This window comes from Artemia franciscana, chromosome 9, assembly GCF_032884065.1.
Source record: "Artemia franciscana chromosome 9, ASM3288406v1, whole genome shotgun sequence".
In the NCBI taxonomy this organism is placed as follows: Eukaryota; Metazoa; Arthropoda; class Branchiopoda; order Anostraca; family Artemiidae; genus Artemia; species Artemia franciscana.
In genome coordinates, this window is record NC_088871.1 from 44,423,102 (window position 1) to 44,449,369 (window position 26,268).

The 26,268-nt window shown below is 34.6% G+C and overlaps 1 protein-coding gene across 1 annotated transcript in view; it reads right to left on the bottom strand.

The window, feature by feature from the left end:
• LOC136031460 (prolyl endopeptidase-like) overlaps positions 1-26,268 on the bottom strand; it is a gene marked incomplete in the record, with an annotated part of 140,705 nt that overhangs the window by 54,782 nt on the left and 59,655 nt on the right. The window contains 3 exon segments of the mRNA XM_065711075.1: positions 576-799; positions 6,870-6,952; positions 20,425-20,612. Coding sequence (XP_065567147.1) covers positions 576-799; positions 6,870-6,952; positions 20,425-20,612 — 495 coding nt within the window.

Consider the following 26,268-nt stretch of genomic DNA (forward strand, 5'->3'; position numbering starts at 1 on the left):
CAATTTATGATTGTCCTTTAAAAAATGAACCAATAGTCAATAAGGGAATTAAAATTTTGCATAATCACCAGGGGACAAGATTACCTACTCGACCAAAAATAGTTGCTTCAATATTAGCTAACAAAAGGATTATTTCGCAACAGAATAGTCAACTTATTTTCAATCTTCACAATTTTTCCTCAGTTGCTTTGATTTTTTCATTGAAGTAACTCTAATAGCTTCGTTTCCCTACGTGGATCAGTAGCGACTATTGTATTTATTTATTATTGGTGGTGGTTTTATTTGTTTTTAGTTTAGTATGTTTTTTTTCTATTTATCTTGTGCTGAGGACGCCTAGTTTAGATACAGACGAAATATCCGCGTTATTTTAGTCTTTCATCTCTTTTCTCTCTACTGGCTGCAGTCTCGTTTGAAGTTTTTTTTTTTTTCTTGAGTTTTATCTCTCTTTGTTGTTTGCTGAAATAAAAAAGAAAAAAAAAATCTAAAATAGTACTTGTTAAGGTTTCCAAGAAATTATGTACTATCTCGAATCTTAATATATCCTTCCCAAAGCAAAAAAAAGAAAATAAACTTGCGTCCTCCACTTGGGAAACGATACGTTTTCTTCTGATGATTTGTCAGATGAGTCGTTTAATTCGCCTCCCAGGCTTGAAAGGGGATCCAGCCCTGGAGGGGTACACCACCAAAGAGCATGATGATCTTCACTTTGGTTGGTTCCCAGATAATGGTAGTACATGTTCTGATTTTCGTTAGATGTAGTCTCAGTGCCGTCTGTTCTTCCCTTTTGGTGTTTATAACACTAAAATTCAGAAGAAAATAGAATCATAATAAAATCCTATACATTCCCATAAATACTTCTATCCATACTCATATACAATTCCTATAAATATTCCTAGTACATGTTTTGACTTTCGTTAGATGTAGTCTCAGTGCCGTCTGTTCTTCCTTTTTGGTGTTTATAACACTAAAATTCAGAAGAAAATAGAATTATAATAAAATCGTATACATTCCCATAAATACTTCTATCCACACTCATATACAATTCCTATAAATATTCCTAGTACATGTTTTGACTTTCGTTAGATGTAGTCTCAGTGCCGTCTGTTCTTCCTTTTTGGTGTTTATAACACTAAAATTCAGAAGAAAATAGAATCATAATAAAATCCTATACATTCCCATAAATACTTCTATCCATACTCATATACAATTCCTATAAATATTCCTAGTACATGTTTTGACTTTCGTTAGATGTAGTCTCAGTGCCGTCTGTTCTTCCTTTTTGGTGTTTATAACACTAAAATTCAGAAGAAAATAGAATTATAATAAAATCCTATACATTCCCATAAATACTTCTATCCATACTCATATACAATTCCTATAAATATTCCTAGTACATGTTTTGACTTTCGTTAGATGTAGTCTCAGTGCCGTCTGTTCTTCCTTTTTGGTGTTTATAACACTAAAATTCAGAAGAAAATAGAATTATAATAAAATCCTATACATTCCCATAAATACTTCTATCCATACTCATATACAATTCCTATAAATATTCCTAGTACATGTTTTGACTTTCGTTAGATGTAGTCTCAGTGCCGTCTGTTCTTCCTTTTTGGTGTTTATAACACTAAAATTCAGAAGAAAATAGAATTATAATAAAATCCTATACATTCCCATAAATACTTCTATCCATACTCATATACAATTCCTATAAATATTCCTAGTACATGTTTTGACTTTCGTTAGATGTAGTCTCAGTGCCGTCTGTTCTTCCTTTTTGGTGTTTATAACACTAAAATTCAGAAGAAAATAGAATTATAATAAAATCCTATACATTCCCATAAATACTTCTATCCATACTCATATACAATTCCTATAAATATTCCTAGTACATGTTTTGACTTTCGTTAGATGTAGTCTCAGTGCCGTGTGTTCATCCTTTTCGGTGTTTATAACACTAAAATTCAGAAAAAAATAGAATCATAAAACATTCCTATACATATTCATATACAATTTCTACACATATTCATAGTTCATGTTTTGATTTTCGTTAGATGCACTCCCAGTGTCTATTCTTTCTTTTTGGTGTTTATTACGCTAGAATTCAAAAGAAAATAAAATCACAATAAATTCCTATACGTTCCTATACATATTCCTATACAATTCCTATACATATTCCTAATAAATATTTTGATTTTCGTTAGATGTAGTCTCGGTGCCGTCTTTTCTTCCTTTTTGGTGTTTAAATTACTAAAATTCAGAAGAAAATAGAAATATAATAAACTCCTATTTACAATAATGATTTGGCATAAAAATGAAAGGAGAGGAAGAATATTTATTGACAAAAATTGGAAATACAAAGAAGAGATTTTCCAAAACCTTAGGCTATAGCTCTTACAACCACAACTAGAAGTGTAAATCTAATTCAACAATAAAATAACCCATAAAAACCTTTGAAGATACGGATACTTGAAAATTTCTTGTTTCTAAAGAGTTTTCTGCCAGATTCAAAATAATTTTTCAAGATCAAGAAAGTTCGAAAAATCCTAAGCAAAAACATCATTCTTAGTCAAACCTTCGGACTGCGTTTTTTTTCTCCTTTTGGAGGATAGAGCATAATATGCTATGAATAATTTGAAAAACGAGAGATTCTACATAAAAGTCACACACGCAATGCTGTTCTGTCTTTCTATGATTCTACTTAGAATCAGTTCGAAGAACAAAAAAAAAGAGGAAAAAAAGTAATTATGAAATTTACGAGGTTTCTTAAAAAAGTTCAAAAAATCCTAAAGCAAAGACATCATTCTTAGTCAAACCTTCGGATTCGTTTTTTTTTCTCCGTTTGGAGGATTGAGCCTAACATACTATGAACAATTTGAAAAACGAGAGATTCTACATAAAAGTTACACACTACATAAAAGTTCAATTAAGTTCAACGAATAAGAGAATATTAGAAGGTATATTAAAAAATATTTGCTCAATAGAAAATTAAACCTTGACAACAACCAAGGGCTTGTATATGCGAATGAAAACAAATTACTTCAAGTGAAAACATATTTTGTCAAAGCATTTTTCTGGTGATAAACTGGAAGAAGAGAGCGATTGATCAGCTGGAGAAATAGTCAAGCAATCATGTAAACGAAAAAGCAACTCTAAAGAATGAAACACCTTGCCAAAAGAATGGGAGATATAGCAAATATATTAGACATTTAATAATTCAAACTGATGCAAAGTCATACAAATGCGGGTATATGCGAAAAGATCTTTTCATATCATAGTCGTTTCGTTATGCATCGGAGAATTCACAACAGTGAAAAGCCTTACATGTGCTGAACATGCAAAAAAAAGCTTTTCTCAGAAAGGTAATCTTATTCAATACCAAAAAACGACGCACAACAGCGAAAAGCTATACAAGTGTGACGAATGCAAACAAAAGTTTTCAATGACCAATTTGTCTCACAAGACACAGAAGAATCCACTCCGGTGAAAAACCATACAAGTGTGGCGTTTGCGATAAGAGCTTTTCAGAGAAAAGCAGTCTTATTAAATACCGAAAACCGAGAAATGGAAGTAAAAGCAAAAGATGTGACATATACGGAAGAATTTTAATTGAAAAGTAATCTCTTTCAGCACTAAAGAATATGCAGTGGTGAAAAGCCATACAAGTGTGACAAGAGCTTTTCTCAAAAAGATTATCTCATTAAACACCTAAAAACGACACACAGCAGCGAAATAGCCATAAAAGTGTTATTTCTGCAAAAAGAAATTTTCGCAGAATAGTGTTTTCACAACAAAAGTAAGAAGACACAATGACAAAAAGCTATAAAACTGTGAAATGTGTGAGAAAAGTTTTATTTGGAATACTCATTATATGAGGCAACTGATAACATGTGACATATATGATGCTTTTAAGATGCTTTTAGCAAGGACTAAAACTGTAAAATACATGTGAAAACCCGTACCAGTAATGGTACCGTAAACCCGTACCAAAATTTCTCCAAAAATGAGAAATTTGGCAAAACATCTGAGGTTCCACAAAGGGGAAAAGCCATTCCAATGCAAAATATGCAACAAAACTTTGATTCTCGTTCAAAACTTGAGAGTTCAAACTGGTGAAAAGCCGTTCAACTAATGACACACAAAAATAGCTTTTCAAAAAAAAAAAAAAAAAAATTCCATTCGACACTAAATCTCATTAGCGCACTCATTTCGTGTGCTGCATACGAAAAGAGCTTTTCCCAGAAGGGTAATCTTATCAAACATCTTATTCTATCTTAATAGTTCTGGAATATGCTAAGTTTATTCAAATCCAGCTTTACAGCTGCTTCTAGTGGTGCAACCATTTTTATGATTTTTCTTTTTTGTTTTTGATTTTTGCATTTTTACTAGTTTTAGTACAACCATATGATTTGTTGATTTCGAAGTCTGAAAGCGGCCCTTTGTAGGCTTGTGATAGATTTTTTAAATAAATGTTCTTAATGTATCTTAAACATTTTGTTGTAATAAACTGTAAGGAAGGAACAACGCGGGCCGATTTTTAACCGAGACAAAAAAAAATAATAGAAATCAGAATATCAAAATAATTGGCTTTTTATGATGATTTCAAACAAATACAATTCATTAAGTTCAATGTTACCTATCAAAAGCGACTAGCCTGAGAAAATTTGCCTAATTTCTGATCTTAATGAAAATGAATTTTTTACTCTAGCTACTTAAAGATGTTTGTACCTCTAACCTTGTTTTGTTGCATCGATTTTGTGTTTTCAGTAAAACGCTGGTTTTATAGAATGCTACAAACATGTGAAGTATCACAGGTTGGTTTATTTGAACCAAATTTTAAGATATATGTTACAAAAACCTAAGCAATTATTTGTGTTGGTTTTAAGCTTCAACTTCAGATTTTACTTCCATCAGAATTGATTTTCTTTCCAATTAGTTTATCAGAAAAATGATTTACTCAGACAATCAACACATGTAGACAAATCAACATCTATTAAACGTTATAGGGTTAAAACTGATAAGAATTCACAAGAGAATCTACGAATATTTCGAAAGTTGTACTTGATTCCCATGAAGTTCATTTGCAAAGATCAAATGTTTTGAATAAGATAGCTTTTAACACGCAAAATTCTGGGACAAAAAGTCACGATTCAATTTAAGAAGAGCCATATATTTAATAACTTTCTTTGAAATGAGCCATCTTCCAGGATCCGAAAAGCTTTGGTTCGGTGTGAACATCCTTGTGAAAAATTCCTTGTGAAACTTCCCTTGTAAAAACTGATTTATTTTCTTACTGAAGATGATTGACTGTGTTTGTTCTATGTTGGATTTTCAACCATGGGCATTTGGCCAACAGCAAATGTAATCTACTGCTTCTGAATCGAATGAACACTAGATGGAACATGGTGCTCCACATGGTAACTTAAAGCCAGAAAAACCTTTAAGCGAAAGAGTTTTTTGCGAGACTAACGGTAAACGGTGACTTGCAATTCAGTTTTTTTAACCAATTGCTTCTGAAATGGTGAAGAATGAGATTCAACATGATGTTCCAAGTGGTAACTTAACATCACACCACTCTTCAAGCGACTAAAGTTTTTGCGAGATTATCAGTAAATATGACTTAACAGTCCACTTTTATGCAACCAATTTCTTCTGAAACGAGTGAAAACAAAATGTAACATGCTGCTAAACGTAACAACTTGGAGAAATGCCAATCTTTAAGCGGAAGAGGTATTTTGGAGACTCAGTAGGCAATGGCTTAGAGTTCATTTTTTTTCTTTACCAATTGATTCTGAAATTGGTGAGAATTAGAAGTAACATACTGCTCCACATGACAATTTAAAGTAATACCATTCTTCAAGCGAGAGTTTTGTGAGACTATAAGTAAATAAGACTTACAATTCGATGTGGTGTAAACGACCGCTTCTGAAGCATACGAGACACAGAGATAACATGCTACTTCACCGCTCTTATTGCAACTCAGTCATACCGCTCTCAAAGTAAACAACTATCCTACGAGTCATCAGAGTTTAATTTGTTTGTAACCGATTGCTTGTGAAACATGAGAGAATTGAATGCAACATTTTGTTCCACATCCTTTCAACCATCGTTGAAGAGTCAGAAATTTTTGTGCGACTATAAGTAAACAAGAATTAGAGTTCGATATGGTACAACCCATTGCTTCTGAAATGTCTTAGAATTAAACATAACATGCTGCTCCACGTTGCCACTTAAAGTCATACCGCTCTTAAGGCGACTGATTGCTTCTAAAATGGGCGAGGACTAGATCAACATACCTTTCCGCATGGCAACTGATCAGTGGCAGAAGCAGTTTGACAGATGCTCCTCCCTTCAAGTTTCTAAAATGAAGCAATCCCAGGTAGGACACATAATTCACGTAACAAGGATTTTTTGGTAAGTAATTAATCGTTAAATTTAAAGTGATCAAACAAACCCCATAGTTTTGCTTATGGTATCGGGTCATGTTTAGGGTTCGTGGTGGTCAAGTTTATCAAACAAACATAGACACAAGACACAAAATCTACAAAAAAAATAAATAAGACCCAGAAAATACTTTAAGCATTATCGACTCAGATACAATGAAGGCTCAATGGGAAGTTATTATGTTCAGTTTTAGATTAAAATTTAATGAAATATGTTCACTATTTCATTTTTTAATAACTATATTAATTCCTGTAGTTAATTATCAATGCTTGACTAAGTCAAAATTAAATCCATTTACACTGAATAATTATTAATAGCTTATTGTTTAGATCATTTAAAGGAATTGTACATTTTAGTTCAATTTAATATTTTTTATCCTTTATTGTAACTTTATGATCCTATAGAATTGTTCTGAAATTCTTACGAACCATGTAAAATATCCCTTTATTGTCATGAGTCCATGCAATTGAGGAAAACTTCACTTTTTCTAATACTTCTTGGTAATCTTCTCCTAGAAAAATAAAATAAATTCAATTAAAGACCCATAGACAAAAGATTTCACTAATACTGCAATTTACCTGGCGTTAATTTTACCCAAACAGATTTTTCATAGAATTTTCTGAATAAAATCTGCGATATTTAAATGTCGGTATTAGTAAAAATCTCATTCTGAATGAGAGGAAAATGAAATGGCAAAGAAATCTGGAGAAAAGATTTTTCTTTGATTTATCATGCTGGACACGTTTGGTTTTACATCTCTTATTTAATGAAATTTAAAAAACAATGCAATAATGAGAATTAGAGGTATCAGTTTTGATATTTCAAATAACACATAGGCTTATCAGAAAAAAGAATGCAAGTGAAATGTTTGTGAGGAACTTGGATTATTTTTTGGTATTGTTTTAGAAAATTCCCAGCATTTTCCAACATGTCAGTTTTTCTTCAAGAACTTAATTTTAATTTTAAACAATTAACTGAAAAAAAAAACTGTCACTTAAAGAGAACTTTTTCAAAGAACAGCAATGGGCCATATTAATACTTAAGCAGAGGATAAACAAAGCCACCTACTAATTCAAACTTTAATCCACCAGAAATTACTATAAATGAATAAAATATCTAGAACAAACAGAAATTAATATAGATAATTTAATCAAACATAAATATAACAGATGCTGATACAAACAAATAAACGAACGCTAAAACAAGTAAAATTAAAAGAATAATCAAGTCAAATTAAAAGGAACAGAAATTGCTAAGGACAGGACTATGATTATTAGCCCCACCCAAGACATCCTAAAGGATACTGAGTCGCTTACATTTTAGTGAAAACTACACAAATTTGGAACTGTGGTTTAATTTTTGAAACATTGAAAAAACTGAAAATAAATTAAAATTAAGATAATATTTAGGATCACTGTAAAGAACTTAGTGTATTCGAAAGGGCCAAGGGTAGAAAAGTAAACCTTTGAAGAATATTGAGGGACATATTAAACTAAATCAAAAAGCACTATGTGCATCCAGCTTATCAAAAAAAGGACCTTCGATATCTTCAGAACCGCTGAAGGTATCAATTTTAAAGTTTTAGGACATATTAAGGGAGATTTTGAAAAGTGCTGGAGGAGTGCCAGCTGGGCTCCCATGCTCTTTTTACCTACATTCTTTCCAAAAATATTCGATGAAAACTTTATAATAGCCATCTTGCCCAAAATAGTCTAAAGGTCAACTAACTATACCTATGGGGAAGACCTATCTTCCATAGCTTTTGAAAAGGCTGCCAAAAACAATCAAAACACACTGTGTATATGTTGGTTGTCAAAAGAACGTATCAGCAATATCTAAGGAACAGCTGAAGGTATGAAGTTGAAACTTACAGGGTATGTTAATAGGATGTTGAAGAGATATCTGAGGGTAACAAGCCCCTTTTGCCCATTTTAGATGCCACTTCCTCTAAACATTGGTCAAACTTTTGAAAAAAGCAATTGTGCTGGCCTAGTAACTACGTCATCGGGGATGCAATACCCAGCCCCTACGCAAGGATTGTAAAGTGTGCAATTTGTTCTTATTTAAATGCAGGATTTTCCATTAGGAAAGGTGAAATGCTTGTTTCTGGGTTTGTTCAAAAAGGCTAACGATATTAAGATGAAACTTCTGGGATTGTTGAGGGGCATACTAAAATAAACCAAAAGATACTATGTAGATCCGGTGCATAACCAAGTCCTATCTGCAATACCTCAAGAACGGCTGAGGGTATTCAGTTTAAACTTTCACGGCATGTTGAGGAGGATGTTGAAAAGTAGTTGGATGGCAACCAGTCCCTCTTCCGTTCCCTTATTAGCTGCCCTACTCCCAAAGATACCTGATCAACTTTACGGAGCAGGCACCTTGTTCAAAATAGTCGAAAAGTCAAATAACTATGCCTCCGGGGATGATGCAATCACCAGAGCCCCTGGGGTAAGTGTTGTAAGCTATATAAGTTACCCATTGTTTATATATATGGTTGGTTATTTAAGAAAGGGGGCATGTTTGATCCTGAGTCTCCAAAAAGGCTAAGGGTACTACAATAAGTCTTTTTTAGAAAATGTTGAGGGGAATGTAAAAAAAAATTCAAACAAGTTAAGTACACGAGGATTGTCAAAAGGACCCACCAGCAATATTCAAGGAACGACAAAGGGTGTTAAGTTGAAACTTTAATGGCATGTTGATAGGGGCGTTCAAAAAGAAACGGAGGGCAACCAGCCCCCCATCCCCTCTTGCTCTTTTATAAATCCACCTAAATGCTGATAGAAATCTTAAAAAAAACATTTTATTCAAAATAGTTATAACATCTAAAAGCTATGCCTCCTGGGATGCCATGACCCCACAGCCCCCAGGGCCAGGAATATAAATTATGCAATTTTATCATTTTCAATGTAGGACTTATCATTGGGAAAAGAGGGAATGTTTGATCCTGGGTGTTTCCAAAAAGCATAAGGACATTGAGGTGAAATTTTGGGAAATATTGAGGGGTATGCTGGAAAAAATAAAAGAAACTATCTGCATCTAAGTTATTCAAAAGGCCTATCTGCAATATCTTATGAACGGGAACGGGTATTAGGTTGAAACTTTCAAGACAACTACTACTACAGCTGCAAATACGACAGATAAATAGCAACTGTTACTGCGACTGCTTGCAACTGCTACTACATCTAGTTTTGATTGCTTTCAGCGAACTTGGAGGGAGATCAAAACGAACAAAATCAAAACGTCATATCAGCATGATGATTGTGAAAAAGGCGCATCAGCAAAATCTCAGAACGTTTGAGCTCAGAACCGCTGAGCTTACTAAATTAAAAATTTCAGGGCATTTTGAAAAGTGCTTGAAGGCATAGTCCTCTTTAGACACCGTTACGGGTCATAATTGTGGAATAGCCACTTTGTGCACTGAGTTCAGGTCACACTGTTCAAGATACATACAGTTTTCAATAAAGCACAAATCACGCAATAGCTTTTTGACTTTTACAGTTAGGGGTGGAGGAAGGGAAAAGTAGTAAAACTTCGGCTTCTAGTAATTTTAGTATGTTTTAAGTTTGACCTGAATATTCAATTTAATTTTTACTTGTTTTAAGATTTATGTAGGCATCTATATTTTTATAGGTTATCTTTACGTTTGCTATGATCATTTATTTTAATTTCTACTCGTTTGGGGTTTCATTTATCTTTTAACAGTAATTTCTGGTCGTTTTAAGTTCGAATTATTATAGAAATTTTTTGTGGTGGTCTTAACTTTAATGTGGCTCTTTACTTTTCTTTGAAAATTTTATTTTTCGGAAAGTTCTTAAAATTAATCTCTCAAACAAGTGTGACCAGTCAGAATATAAAACTACCGTGGAATCGCTCTCACTGATATCGCAATACAGGTACTTGGTGCAATCTTCTCCTGAATAGCTGCAAACAGACCCAATTAGAGCGAAAGAGGCAAGTACAAGTTGGGTTTTGAACAGAGGGTTTTTATAATGAGCAAAGTTATATCCCTAAGATACGATATCGGTCCAAATTTAGTCAGGAAGACTCACGCAATCTTGCCAATTTTGAGAAGGGCTTCGACTGGGTAGACCGGTAAAGCTTGTGAAAGATCCTTCTACACTACCGGAGAAACTAGTTGACTTCATCATTACTATGTATGAAAACAGAAAACGCTGTGTTGAGACGCCCGACAGTCATACGTGATTTTTTCCATATTCTACCAGGAGTAAAGCAGGGCTGAGTTTTGTCCCCACTGCTTTTCGTAATACTGATTGACTACATCCTCAGACACAGCAAAACAGGTTGCATCCCGATTAACCCAGAGATTCACCCGAGTAACGTAGACTTCGCTGATGCTATCGCAAAGCTAGAGTCCTGAAAAAACTACTCCAAGAACAACTGGATAGGTTGAGAGAAGGAGGCCGACCAAGTTGGTCTGAATATAAATGCCAAGAAGACCAAATGCCGGGCAAACTCCGATTCTCCCTTAAATATCAAATGCGGAGACCAGGATATCGAACAAGTAGTTCAGTCTAAATACTTAGCGAGTATAATAAAAAATACTGAGTGAACGGCACAAGAAGTTTTGACAAGAATCGGACAGAAAAAAAGCACCTTTAATAGACTTCAAAAAAATATGGCGGTTTCAGAATCTCCATCTCCGCTTGAATTCCTTTTAACAGCAACGTATCGTCTGTACTCCTCTATGCTTCGAAGATACGGCACCAAGCCAATAGCAAGAAAGACAAATTGAAGGGCTCGAAAACACGTGTCAACAAAGAATATTGAGAATCCGTTGGACCACGAAAGTCACAAACCAGTAAATACGAGATGCTACTATACAAACATTTTTGCGATCGAAGTCATCAGAGTGCGCAGATGGAAATACTTAGATCGTGCCTTATGAATGGATGACCAGCAACTATTCTTGGTTATGAAACCATTCTCGTTTTACGTCATCACATTAAATGAATGATATTTTAAAAAACGAAATCAAACAGTTCGTGGTAACGAACTGTAGTAAGGAGCGACCCGGCTCAATAGTAACCAAAACTCCAAAAAATTAAATTTTGATACCAATAGCTACATCAAAAGAATCGCATTTTAGTGCTGATTTTAAATATATAAATTTCATCAAGTTTAGTCTTACCCATCAAAAGTTACGAGCCTGAGAAAATTTGCGTTATTTTAGAAAATAGGGGGAAACACCCCCTAAAAGTCATAGAATCTTAACGAAAATCACACCATCAGATTCAGAGTATCAGAGAACCCTACTGTAGAAGTTTCAAGCTCCTATCTACAAAAATGTGGAATTTTATATTTTTTGCCAGAAGGCAGATCAAGGATGCGTGTTTTGTTTGTTTGTTGTTCTTTTTTCCCAGGGGTGATCGTATCGACCCAGTTGTCCTAGAATGTTGCGAGAGGGCTCATTCTAACGGAAATGAAAAGTTCTAGTGCCCTTTTTAAGTGACCAAAAAATTGGAGGGCACCTAGGCCCCCTCCCACGCTAATTATTTTCCCAAAGTCAACGGATCAAAATTCTGAGATAGCCATTTTATTCAGCGTAGTCGAACAACCTCATAACTATGTCTTTGGGGACGACTTACTCCCTCACAGTCCCCGTGGGAGGGGTTACAAGTTAAAAACTTTGACCAGTGCTTACATATAGTAATGGTTATTGGGAAGTGTACAGGCGTTTTCAGGAGGATTTTTTGGTTGGAGGCAGGGGTTGAGAAGAGGGGGAACTTTCCATCGAGGAATTTGTCATGGGAGAAGAAAATTTCCATGAAGGGAGCGCAGGATTTACTAGCATTACTTAAAAAAAAAATGAAAAAATAAATATGAAAAAGTTTTTTTTCAGCTGGAAGTAAGCAGCAGCACTAAAACTTAAAACGAACAGAGATTATTACCCATATGAGGGGCTCACCTCTTCCTAATACCTCGCTCTTTACGCTAAAGTATTTTTAGTAATTTCAACTATTTATTCTACGGCTTTTGTGATTCAGGGGTCATTCTTAATGAATTGGGACAAAATTTAAGCTTTAGTGTAAAGAGCGAGGTACTGACGAGGGGGCGAACTCCCTCATATATGTAATAAAAACATGAGAATACAAAAGTCCTTTACGTAAGCTAATTTATAAGTTACGTATATCTTTTACTTATAAAAAGATTCGAAAAAAATTAAAAGTTCTAGTTGCCTTTTTAATTAACCGAAAATCGGAGGGCAACTAGGCTTCCTCCCCCGCACTTTTTTCCTCAAAATCATTCGATCAAAATTATGAGAAAGCCATTTAGCCAAAAAATATATATATAAATTTCGTTTTACTTATTCCTCTGCGGAGAGCCAAAATCAAAACATGCATTGATTCAAAAACGTTCGGAAATTAAATAAAAAAAAACAAGTTTTTTTTAAATGAAAGTAAGTAGCGACATTAAAACTTAAAACAAACAGAAATCACTCCGTATATAAAAGGGGCTTTTCCTTCTCAACGCCCCGCTCTTTCCGCTAAAGTCTTTTACTGTTTTAAAATGTAGAGTTAAGAGAAAGAGTCAAACTTTAGCGTAAAGAGCGGGGCGTTGAGAAGGAAAAGCCCCTTTCATATATGGAGTAATTTCTGTTTGTTTTAAGTTTTAATGTCGCTACTTACTTTCATTTAAAAAAACTTGTTTTTCTTATTTAATGGCTTACAGAAGCGCAGAAATGTTTCAAATTCAAAATAATCAGAAGTTAAACTGAAATTAAACTGATAAGTTGAATAGCGTTTTCTATACTGACGAGTCTTTAGTAGAAATAGAAGTCAGAGGCCCGAACCTTGGCACGGTTTGGTGAGTCCGCCCATTAGAGACTCTACTGCTCCCACATGAAAAATAATATTTAGATAATTGAAGGGGTTTCACCTGCTACCTCACAGTGTGAGGAAGCGATTGGTCATAAATTAGAAAATGCTTGTTTTTACACACGAACACTGAAATCGGATAACGACAATGAAAGCTTGCAAAATAATAGACAAGTAAAGGCACGTAAGAAGGAACAATATAGTTTTACGAGGGCTATCCTTCTTGATCAGTATTATTGTTGTGGCACTTTTTCTTTTCTTTTTCAATTCTTTAATTGCTGAAACAGAAACAGATTTCCACGTTATTTCCTTGTGTAGAGAGGGGGAGGGGATTTAATCCCCTTCTTATTAACCTCTTGTATTCATTTCTACATTGTGTATTAACTTTTCATAGATTATTTTTGTTTGGTTTAATTTAAACTAAAGAAAAATTCAATTAAATAAAAAGTGAAAAAAGTTGAAAATCAAAAATTATTTTCAACAAAGTTAAATTAGTTAAAAATTGATATTAATAACTAATTCAAATAATAATTGTCTCTGAAAACTAACGTTGGATGCCAAAATATGAAAAATTTGGGGCTCAATCTGAGTCGTGATGAATTAAAACTTGAGGTGAAAGGACTGTTAATGACATAGCTTACAAATACTAGCCTGACGAAAAATAAAAAAAAAAGCTTGAGGTTCCATCAATTGATTTTGATATTTCTTCAATTCACTTTCTTTTTTATTTTCTTATGTGAAATTTAAAAGCCAGCAATAAAAAGAAAAAGACAAATTCCAGCTGATTGGTTCTCTTTTGTGAAAATTGAAGCCATTAATTGAAGCACAGAATTTGTTTACATTTCCATTTGTTGACAGAATTCCTTTACGAAATTCTTGTCAATTGTCTTATATTATCTTCACCAACTCAATTTTACATATGGAGATATTCCGGGGAAATCATCCAGGGGCTTTTTGTCCGCGTGTTTTGATTTCTGGAAAAAATGTCTACGGAAGGGGGCATTTCCGGATAATCAAGAAAACAATTAGAGATTAAAGTCTTTCAAATGAAAGTATACTAAAGAAAAATTTTTCAGGCTGAATCGTTCGCAAGAAATTTTACGGAGACGGGGAATTTTCAGCGAAGATGAAACTGTCTGGAGGGAACTTGCCGGGGAGGGGCGGGTCAAAATTTACGTTGGACGAAATTTTCACGAAATTTTCACAAATTTCCCGGGAGGGGGGATGTACTTCTTGGAGGCTGAGTCAGATTTACCTGAATTATTTGAGAAACGGACAAAAATTAAATAAATACACAAGTTTTTTTTTTAAACTGAAAGCAAGGAGCAACATTAAAACAAACATAAATTGTTCCGTAAACGAGAAGTTTCCCCCTCCTCAATACCTTGCTCTCTTCACGCTAAAGTTTGATTGTTTGTCTCAATTTCTTAAGAACGGCTACTGAAACACAGGGGTCATTTAATTAGAATAGGAAGCTTTTTTAAAAGTGCTAAAAGATTTAGCGTAAAGAGCGAGGTACAGAGGAGGGAGAAACCCTTCATATAAGGAATAATTAATATGCAAATTCTGTTTTACTTTTTTATGTACGGGGAGCCAAATGTGAACCTGCATTAATTGAAAAACGCTAGAAAATAAATAAAAAAACCTGTTTTTTCAACTGACAGTAATGAGCGTTATTAAAACTTAAACGAACAGAAATTATCCCATACATATGAAAGGGGGTGGCCCATCCTCAACGCCTCGCTATTTATGCTAAAGTTTTTATTACTATTAGATGCAGAGTTTTGACAAAGAGTCAGACTTTAGCGCAAAGAGCGGGGCATTGAGGAGGGGACTCCACAACACCCCGCTATTTACACTAAAGCTTTTATTACTATAAGAAGTAGAGTTCCGACAAAGAGTCAAACTTTAGCGTAAAGAGCGAGGCGTTGAGGAGAGGACAGCCCTTTTCATATACAGTATAATTTCTGTTCGCTTTAAGTTTTAATGTTGCTCCTTACTTTCAGTTAAAAAAACAGGTTTTTTTTAATATCGAAAAAGATATGAGAAGAGCAAGCCAAGCTACTTTGTTGATAACACAAGATAGTCCTGTGATTGAGGATAAAGAACATATGGAGAAAGATGGGAGAAGAGCAGGCCAAGCAACTACTTTGTTGGTAACACAAGATAGCCCTGTGATTGAACATTGAGAACATATCGAAAAAGATGGGAGAAGAGCAAGCCAAGCAACTACTTTGTTGGTAACACAAGATAGCCCTGTGATTGAACATAAAAAACATATCGAAAAAGATGGGAGAAGAGCAAGCCAAGCAACTACTTTGTTGGTAACACAAGATAGCCCTGTGATTGAACATAAAAAACATATCGAAAAAGATGGGACAAGAACAAGCTAAACGACTACTTTTGGAGTGATAACATATGATAGGTAGCCTTGTAATTGAAGATAAATAACATAATAAAAAATATGAAAATGAGCTAAATGACTACTTTTTGAGTGGTAACATAAGATAGCCCTGTGGTAACATAAAATTACTAAAAGAAAAAGAAAACTTACTCAATGAAGAGCTTTTTTGTTTCGTGGTCATATATGTATATGACCACGTATATATATATATATATATATATATATATATATATATATATATATATATATATATATATATATATATATATATATATATATATATATATATATATATATATATATATATATATATATATATATATATATATATATATGTGTGTGTGTATATTGTGTTAAACATTTGTTTAGACATGCTTTATATAAGTTTCTACTGACGAATCAGCGAATTTATTGCTGATTAATACATTTATTATTTATTAATTTATTGCTGAAAATCTCCCTTACAAAAAAAAAGACAGAGTGGAGAATTTCTTCTAGAAATTATACTCTGTTCGCTAAAAACCGTAGAAACTCATAAAAGAAAAGCTTAAACGCAAGAAAACATTTTGCCTTACACTTCACCAATACCAAAGATGATTCGTAATATCTGGCAACAAAAGGGTTTTCATTCATTTCAGCCACAAAATTGTAGACCATCCAGTGCTGAAAAACCATCTGCTTTTTCCAAAATCTATGATTTTACACAATTTCTAATGGAGAAAAACCCCTGTTGTCAGACAGTATATGTGAAATTATTCGAGATAATTTTTTTTCCAGATGTATTTCGATATTGTAATATCAGAACAAATACTAATACCAATTTTTCAAGACGTTCTGATGGAACGGAAAAAAGATCTTTTTCGGAATCAGCAAATTAAATAACAACCAGTTCAATTAGTATTTTTCCTGTATTTTCAATAACTTTAAATACACTGGCCTACGTTAAAGATGGATTTTATTTTTCAAAAACAATGAAGTAAAGAACAGGAAAAGTGCTAGATAATGCCAAGAAAAAAAAATTGTATTTAAATTATAATTATCTTACTCCGATCCAATCCTCTTCAATTACCAACAATTCCCCTTCTTTGGTTCGAATAAATCTAACGAATCCGTTTATCTTAGAAGAAATTTTACAAGAAGCAATGGAGATAACGTTTATATTTAGACAAGCGGGAAAACATTGAATAAGGGAGTAGACATTAAATACAAACAACGAAAGATAGTAAAGAAAAGCGGTATGATACAAACAAAGAAGAGAGAGAAGTGACAAGGAGATGACGTACGACAGGAGATAGCAAGGGGAGTTGTGTAAAAAAAAAAGAGAAATACTTTAATGGGACGTATATCTTGCTTTCAAACTCCTTAAAAAAGAGTGAGAGAGACCGGGGGAAGAGCGGAATAGAGAGACAGGAGGAGATAGAGAAAGAGAGAGAGAAAGAGTGTCAGAGAGAGAGAGAGAGAGGGTGGGGGAGAGAGACTTGTTCGAATCAGTTTAGGAAATCATTTATCTTTAAATAAATATATATATATATATATATATATATATATATATATATATATATATATATATATATATATATATATATATATATACATATATATACATATATATATATATATATATATATATATATATATATATATATATATATATATATATATATATATATATATATATATATATATATATATATAAGGAGCAATCAACATAGATGTTGATATATTGAGATATATTGAGACAAGCGGGAAAATGTTGATTAAGGGAGCACCTACTAAATAAAAAAAACAACAAACGACAGAAAAGAAAAAGGGAACAATATAAACGAAGAAGAAAGAGGAACGACAAGGAGATAAATATACAATATTGAGATAGCAAGAGATTAAAAAAAAGGATAAAGATCCTCCATAGCAAGAGAATTTGTGTGAAAAAAGAGAAATACATTAAAAGTGCAGATATCTAGCTTAAAAAATCTTTAAAGGATGTAAGAGAGAAAGAAGAGGGGGGAATAGAAAGAGGGAGAGGCTGAGAGAGGGCAAGGGTGATAGAGAGAAGAGAGGGAGAGAAAGATAGAGGGGAAGAAAGAGAGAGGGATAATTTTATAACAGTATCGTCATAATTTTTGTTGTGATGGATGTGAGAGTGCACTTGAATTTCTTTTAAGGGCTTTGCAGTTGACAAGGCCCCCCTCATTGCAGCAGAATAGTCTATCTGGAGGAGCAAAACTTCGCTACTCTTTATGCCACATATCATGCAGCAGGAGCCTTAAGTCAAGCTTTTGGTCTGATTTTGTAGGCATATTTTGAGATTGTATAATTGCCAGTCAAGGAGTCAATCGACATGGGCACCTAAGATCCGTCCACAATTATTTTATATAATCTAAAATCAAATCCTTAATAAGTTCTAGTTGGAATGGGAGGTGGGTATTAATAATCTCAGATACCTTAGCTGTCAAAATTTCTTCAATTTTATTCTTAATCAAAACCTCGAAGACTCCCTGTTGTATTGAATTATTTGAACTTAGTTTTGGGGTTACTGGACTTGAAGGAAAAGGAAAAATTTAATTAGAGAGACAAGAAGCCAATTCCTCAAAATGAATACAAGATTTGATGACAGCTGAATACTTTTTTTTTGCAGCCATGTAAGTCATTTGCAGCATTGAAAGTCATGTTTTACTCTAAGGGGAAAGGGAAAATAATTTATTTTGTTGTTAAATTTATATATAAAAATCACAATGGAGACATCTGTTGTGTTGTACTCTTTTTTCAAAGTAGTTTCTGGTTGGAGGAATTTATTTTGAAACAAAGCTGTACTTCTCTTTTTTTGTGATCTTATCTTCTACTGCCTTATGTATAACCTTTGCAACACTCCTAATGATGGGACATTCTTTGTGTTTAACGTGATTTTATTATTATCATTGGATGGGAGTGGACCTGCTATCCCTGGTGAGACTCAGGTCTTTCAAAATATATGCTCCATTAGTGGTTGGAGAGGGCAATGATGGATTAGGCCTGCCCACCCTTACCATAAATCTTGCCAGCTGGCAGACTTTTCCTTCCTTCCCTATGTCCTCCTATTTGACAGAAACATTATGGAATATCTCAAGCTGGTAGGTAATCCAAGCTGGACTCTCTTCTACTGGATGTCTTCTTGTTTCTACAGACCATCTCACACTTTGGCATAATGTGGATTCAGCACTCTAAAAAGTTTCAATTCCTGTTATGGCTTCTGTTACCATTCTCATCTCAGACCTTTTCAGTCATAGAAAATACTTAGTCAAGGTGGAATTAAACTTTGGGAGTAATTCCTTTGTTTCCTTACATCCCACCTTCCAATACCAACTTTGATCTGTTCTCTCATTATCCCAACACCTTCCAACAGCCCAGAGAAATGAGAATGAAAAGTTCTGGACCATAGTATCCCAATGATGTCCCACCCTTGCCTGCTTCATCTACTATTTCATTAAACTATACTCCAACTTCAGCATGATGGTTGCCAAGACAATTAGGGCACTTAAAAAGTGCTCTAAGCTATTTTCACTATTAATTGCACAAGTTGATGTTATATGGCTGTTGGTAAATCCTGAGCATCTTGCTTTGATAGCGTAACTTTGGAATAAAAATTTTTGAAGAAATTTTACAAGAAGCAATGGTGATAACGTTTATATTTAGACAAGCGGGAAAATATTGAATAAGGGAGTAGACATTAAATACAAACAACGAAAGATAGTAAAGAAAAGCGGTATGATACAAACAAAGAAGAGAGAGAAGTGACAAGGAGATGACGTACGACAGGAGATAGCAAGGGGAGTTGTGTAAAAAAAAAAAAGAAATACTTTAATGGGACGTATATCTTGCTTTCAAACTCCTTAAAAAAGAGTGAGAGAGACCGGGGGAAGAGCGGAATAGAGAGACAGGAGGAGATAGAGAAAGAGAGAGAGAAAGAGTGTCAGAGAGAGAGAGAGGGTGGGGGAGAGAGACTTGTTCGAATCAGTTTAGGAAATCATTTATCTTTAAATATATATATATATATATATATATATATATATATATATATATATATATATATATATATATATAAGGAGCAATCAACATAGATGTTGATATATTGAGATATATTGAGACAAGCGGGAAAATGTTGATTAAGGGAGCACCTACTAAATAAAAAAAACAACAAACGACAGAAAAGAAAAAGGGAACAATATAAACGAAGAAGAAAGAGGAACGACAAGGAGATAAATATACAATATTGAGATAGCAAGAGAATTTGTGTGAAAAAAGAGAAATACATTAAAAGTGCAGATATCTAGCTTAAAAAATCTTTAAAGGATGTAAGAGAGAAAGAAGAGGGGGGAATAGAAAGAGGGAGAGGCTGAGAGAGGGCAAGGGTGATAGAGAGAAGAGAGGGAGAGAAAGATAGAGGGGAAGAAAGAGAGAGGGGGTAAAGGGAGGGCGAGAGAAGAGAGAGAGAGGAGAGAGAGGAGAGAGAGAGGAGAGAAAGAGGAGAGAAAGAGCAAGAGAGGGGGGAAGAGAGAGAGAGAGATAGAGAGAGAGAGAGAGAGAGAGAGAGAGAGAGAGAGAGAGAGAGAGAGAGAGAGAGAGATAGATAGATAGATAGAGAGAGAGAGGGGGGGGAAGAGAGAGGAAAGAGAAAGAGACAGACGAACAAAGAGGGAGAGAAAAGAAAGAAGATATAGAGCGAGAGAGTTCAATTTCAGATCAGAGTTAGGACTTCCCACTTACCTGTTGCAACATTTTTGAACTTAATTTGCTGCCAGTCAGAGCCAGCATGACTTAAAGCGTAGGCAAAGATTTGACCGTCTTCTGAAAACGCTTTATTAGTCAAAGCGATAGTTCCATCTTCTGAGAAAGTATTCGGATCAAGAAAAATAGATGGCTCGGTATCCAAGGAATTTTGAACGTATATGACGCTGAAATAATCGATCAATTCAAATTGCATTGTAAGAACAATAAGTTTCAATTACATAAAAGGAAAAATAATAACAATAATAAAACAAGAGCTAAGAGCTCATATAGCACTTGTGACGAGGCGAGAAGAGCTAAGAGCCAAGAGATCATATGGTATGAGCTCTAACAAAATTCTATGAATCAATAGATTGATTTAAAAAGGAAAATAAGAGGCTTGAGGCCGGTCAGGATTTAAAATAAGAGCTCTGAGTCACGATGTCCTTCTAAATATCAAAATTCATTAAGATCCGATCACCCACTCGTAAGTTATAAATTCCTAATCTTTTCTAATTTCTCCTCTCCCTTTAGCCCCCCAGATGGTCGAATCTGGGAAAACGACTTTATCAAGTCAAATTGTGCAGCTCCCTGACACGCCTATCAATTTTCATCGTCCTAGCACGTCCAGAAGCACCAAACTCGCCAAATCCCTGAGCCCCTCCCACCAACTCCCCCAAAGAGAGCAAATCCAGTACGATTCTGTCAATCACGTATCAAGGACATTTGTTTATTCTATCCACCAAGCTTCATCCCAATTACTATACTCCAAGTGTTTTTCCAAGATTTCCCCCTCCAACTCCCCCCAATGTCAAACGATTTGGTCGGGATTTGAAATAAGAGCTCTGAGACACAATATCATTCCAAACATCAAATTTCATTAAGATCCCATCACCCATTCATAAGTTAAAAATACTTCATTTTTTCTTTTTTTTTCGAATTAACCGGCCCCCACTCCCCCCCCCCAGATGGTCAAATTAGGAAAACGACTATTTTTAATTTAAGCTGGTCCCGTCCCTGATACGCCTGACAAATTTCATCGTCCTAGCTTACCTGGAAGTGCCCAAAGTAGCAAAACCGGGACCGACAGACAGACAGACAGACAGACAGACCGACAGACAGACCGACAGAATTGGCGATTGCTATATGTCACTTAGTTAATACCAAGTGCCATAAAAAGAACAAAGCTCGTTTTCAAAATGAACTAAAATGTAGAGAATAATTTTGTTTCGACAATCTATGATTATAGGTGAAAACATGCGAGGGGAACGGATTGGGCTTTACATAAAATTAATTAAAAAAAAACTTTCCAAAAGAAATGTTTTCTAAAGAAAAAAAAGAGAATTACTGAACTCAACATCATCAGAAATTAAGTCCTATTACAATTCACACTCAAAATTGCCAGAAATAACTATTAAAGAAGAAAGGAAACTCAAAAAGAACAGAAATTAAAATAAATGATCAAATCAAACATAAAATACTAGATACTGATCTAGATGATTAAATAATTCTCAAAACGAGAAAAATGAAATTGAATATACAAGTCGAACACAAAACAAGCAAAAATTACTACAAACAGGAGTTTTGCAACGTCATCCTTCCCCCTCCCCAACCCGTAAAAATCCAAAAAACCATTGTGTCATCTACGTTTTATCAAAAACTGAATGTATTTTGAAGTGTGATTCAATTTTTTTTTACATATCGACGAAAAATAAAAATAAAATCTCTTTGAAAGTCAAGATGGCTAAAAAGAACAAATGAAACTAAACGGAAAATTTATTACACGATGATATTTTTTATTAAAAATTAAAAAAGAATTTTTTTTTATTGAGTTTTTTCTAATTTTTCAATTCTATAAATATAGAAAATATATTTATGTATTTTGTCCTTAGTAAAGTGTAAATAACTCATAAGGCCTTAGAATGTTTAAGGTTTGGGTTGTAGTCAAACTCCTGTTTATAGTAATTTCTGTTCGTTTTCAGTTTGACTTGAATGTTCAGTAAAATTTTTACTTTCGGGTTAAGATTGATTTTTTCATTAGCATCTGTTATCTTTATAGTTTATTTATTTTAATTTCTGTTCGTTTTGGTTTCATTTATTATTTGATAGCAATTTCTGGTCGTTCTAAGCTTGAATTATTGGGGAACTTCATTACTGCCAGTCTTAAGTTTAATACGGCACTTTAGCAAAAAATTCTTTCTCGAAAGTTTCTTTCATATTAATTTCTTTTCTTTTTTGATTGCCAGCGTTTTGTTATTAGTTAATGTAATGGTAATCCTCTAGTTTTTCAGGAAACATCATATTCTAATTTAAAGTCGAAGTAGAAAAAGGGACCTGAGTGTCGACTTTGTCATTTGCAAGTGAGATATTGTGATTAAAAGTCGAAGTGGAAAAAGGGATCTCAGTGTCGACTTTGTAATTTGCAAATGATATATTGTGATTAAAAGACCGAAGTGGAAAATGCGACCTGAGTGTCGACTTTGTCATTTGCAAGTGAGATATTTTGATTAAAAGTCGAAGTGGAAAAAGGGACCTGAGTGTTGAATTTGTCATTTGCAAGTGAGATATCGTGATTAAAACTCGAAGCGGAAAAGAGATCTGAGTGTCGACTTTGTCATTTGCAAGTGAGATATTGCGATTAAAAGTCGAAGTAGAAAAAGAGACCTGAGTGTCGACTTTGTCATTTGCAATTGAGATATTGTGATTAAAAGTCGAAGTGGAAAAAGGGACTTGTGTCGACTATGTCATTTGCAAGTGAGATATTGTGATTAAAATTCGAAGTGGAAAAAGGGACGTGAGAGTCAACTTTGTTATTTGCAAGTGAGATATTGTGATAAAAAGTCGAAGTGTAAAAAGGGACATGAGCGTCGACTTTGTCATTTGCAAGTGAGATATTGTCATTAAAAGTCGAAGTGGGAAAAGGGACCTGAGTGTCGACTTTGTCATTTGCTTATAGGCCCTTTTGACAACGGGGATAAATATAGCATCTTCTGATCAAGTTCAACATCCCCCTTAGCATTCTCCGAAAGTTTCAACTTTATACCCTTTACTACTCCTGAAGTACTGTACACGCCATTTAATTTAGTAAGCTAGAGGTATATAGTATTTTTTTCATTTAGTTAAACATCCTCAGCAAGTTTCAACTAAATTCCATTAGCTGATCCTGAGATATTGCACATATTGCCTCTTTGACAACGAAGATGGAAATAGGGTCTTTTCATTTAGCTCAATATCCTCTTCAACATTCCCAAAAAGTTTCAGCTAAATGCCACAAACTGTTCCTGAGATATTGCACATACGCCCATATGAACCGGGATCCCCATAGTGTCTTTTGATTTATCTAAAATAAACCTTAGCATTCCCCAAAAATTACGAGCATTCTTGCAAGCATTCTTCAACAAGCTTTGAAAGTTTCTACTTAACACCCTCAACCTTGCCTGAGATATAGCTGATTGACCCTTTTGACAACCGGTATGCACATAGTGTGTTTTGACTTTGATCAACCTCTCTTCAACACTTCCTGAAAGTAGTCGTAAGTAGTTGCAGCTGCAATAGCAGTAGTTCCCCTGCAAGTTTCAAACTAATAACCTTAGCCATTTCTAAGATATTACAGATACAGCCTTTAGATAGTATGAATGCACAGTGTCTTGTGATTAAGTTCAGATCCCCCTCAACATTCCCTGAAATTTCACCTTAATACACTTAGCTTTTTCGGACACACCCAGGATCAAACATTCCCCCATTCTCAATGATAAATGAATCATGCAAACAATCGACAAATTACAAAGTTCGCAACCCTTGCCCAAAGGACTGTGGGATGTATGACATACCCTGAGGCCCAGTTACTACATCTTTTGAACAAAATAGTTTATTTTGCAATAATTTCGATCAGTGTTGGGGTGAGGTCATCTAGATACGGCAAGTGGGGAAGGAGTTCGCTACCCTCCAATAACTTTCAAACATCCTCGTCCATAAGCCCTGAAAGTTTCCCATTATTTCCATCAGACGTCCCTGAGACATTGCTGATACACCCTTATGACAGCCAGTAGGCATACAGTGTGGTTTGATTGTGTTCACTAGGCCTATTTCCCTCAACATTCCTGAAAGTAGTCAAAAGTAAAAGTCGTCCCAGTCAAATTAGTTGCATTCACAGTCGCAAGTAGTCACTGTCACAAGTAGTCGGAGTCGAAAGTAGTCCGAAATCACAAGTGGTCGCTGTTACAATTAATCTTAGTCGCAGTCGCAATTAGTCGCATTAGCAATCGCAAGTGGTCGCAGCTGTAGGTAGTTTTCAGTTGCAGCACCAGTAGCAGTAGAAATGGCCCCGAAAGTTTTAAGTTAATCGGGATATACATACTGTATTTGGATTTATAACATGCCCCTCAACATTCCCAGAAACTACATCTCAATTCCCTTACTGTTTTCAGACACACCCAGGATTAAACACGTCCCCTTCTTCCAATAATAAGTCCTGCACTTGAACCATGGAAAAATTACATAGTTTTCAATCCTTGCTCAAGGAGATGTAGGTGGTATGGCGTCCCCGACACCCCTGTCAACAATTCCTGGAAGTTTTGGCCTAGATATTGTAAGCTTTTTGGAGAAGCAGCATCAAACATGTCCCTCTTTTCCATTAAAACTAGGATCAGCAGCGCCGGTAGGGACTACGTGATCTCCGTTGGAGTCTAATGCCATATTCTCTATTTTTTTCTGAATCTGAAAAGCACTCCCAAAAAAGGGTAATAATCTACTGAAGTTTAGAAGTTTATCCATCGGGAGATTCGTTTTTTTTAGTAGTCGAGTAAAGAAGGCTCTGAATTAAAACGAGTCGAATCCTTTTCGTCATTTTAAACATACCCATACCTCCAACGAGATTGAAATTCAGTATCTTTCAGTGCATTCACGAATCAAATTCTAGTTTTTGTATTTGCATATTAGAAAAAACGACTAAAATTTTGCAGATATTTGGAAGGCAGAAAAATTAGAAGACTAACCCAAGGGTGGTAAGAGGACGTTAGCCAGTGTCTGGAGCCCAGGCACCTTAGTTCTGTGATAAGTATAATAACAGTAAAGTCAATTGTCCTACATTACGGTGGCGTTAATTTCTAAAAATTATGGCGGCAGGGGAAAAATATTTTTTCAATTTTTAAGGGGAGGGTGGTCAAATTTGTCGTTCTCACTATTTTCAATCGAAAATACAGAAAAGGCATTTTTAATTAATTTATCAAACAGTTCGTGGTAACGAACTAAGAAGCGACCCAGCTCAATAGTAATCGAAACTCTAAAAATGGAATTTTGATACCAATAGTTACATCAAAAGAACCGCATTTTATGTTGATTTTAGATATATAAGTTTCATCAAGTTTATTAAATATAAACATAAATTTATTAATCGCTTTACCTATGCATATCGAAGTAAAACTACCACTGCTACTAGTACTAGCAACTTACCGTAGCATCAAGCCACCTGGGGCCAACACAGCTACGCAGACTCCTCCTCCATCCCAATCTATTCATAGAATCTCTCTTTACACCCTCACAGGAACTGTCCATTTCCCTTGAATCTTTCTTTATGACATCCTAACCGCGGACGACCTGCCTTCCGTTTAGCCCTAAACAGCTGGCCGAAAAGGACAATATTTGACAATCTGTCATCCTTCAACGTACCCTAGCCATCTTAGCCTTTCTCTTATTATTGCCCTAGAAAGCGGGATTGAACCACACTTTTCGTACACCCTACTGTTTGAAATACGGTCAGTCAGCCGGGTAACCAGAACAATCTGTATGCAATTTCTCCGGAAAACATCTAGTAAATCTTCCTCCGCTTTTCGGAGCACACATGCT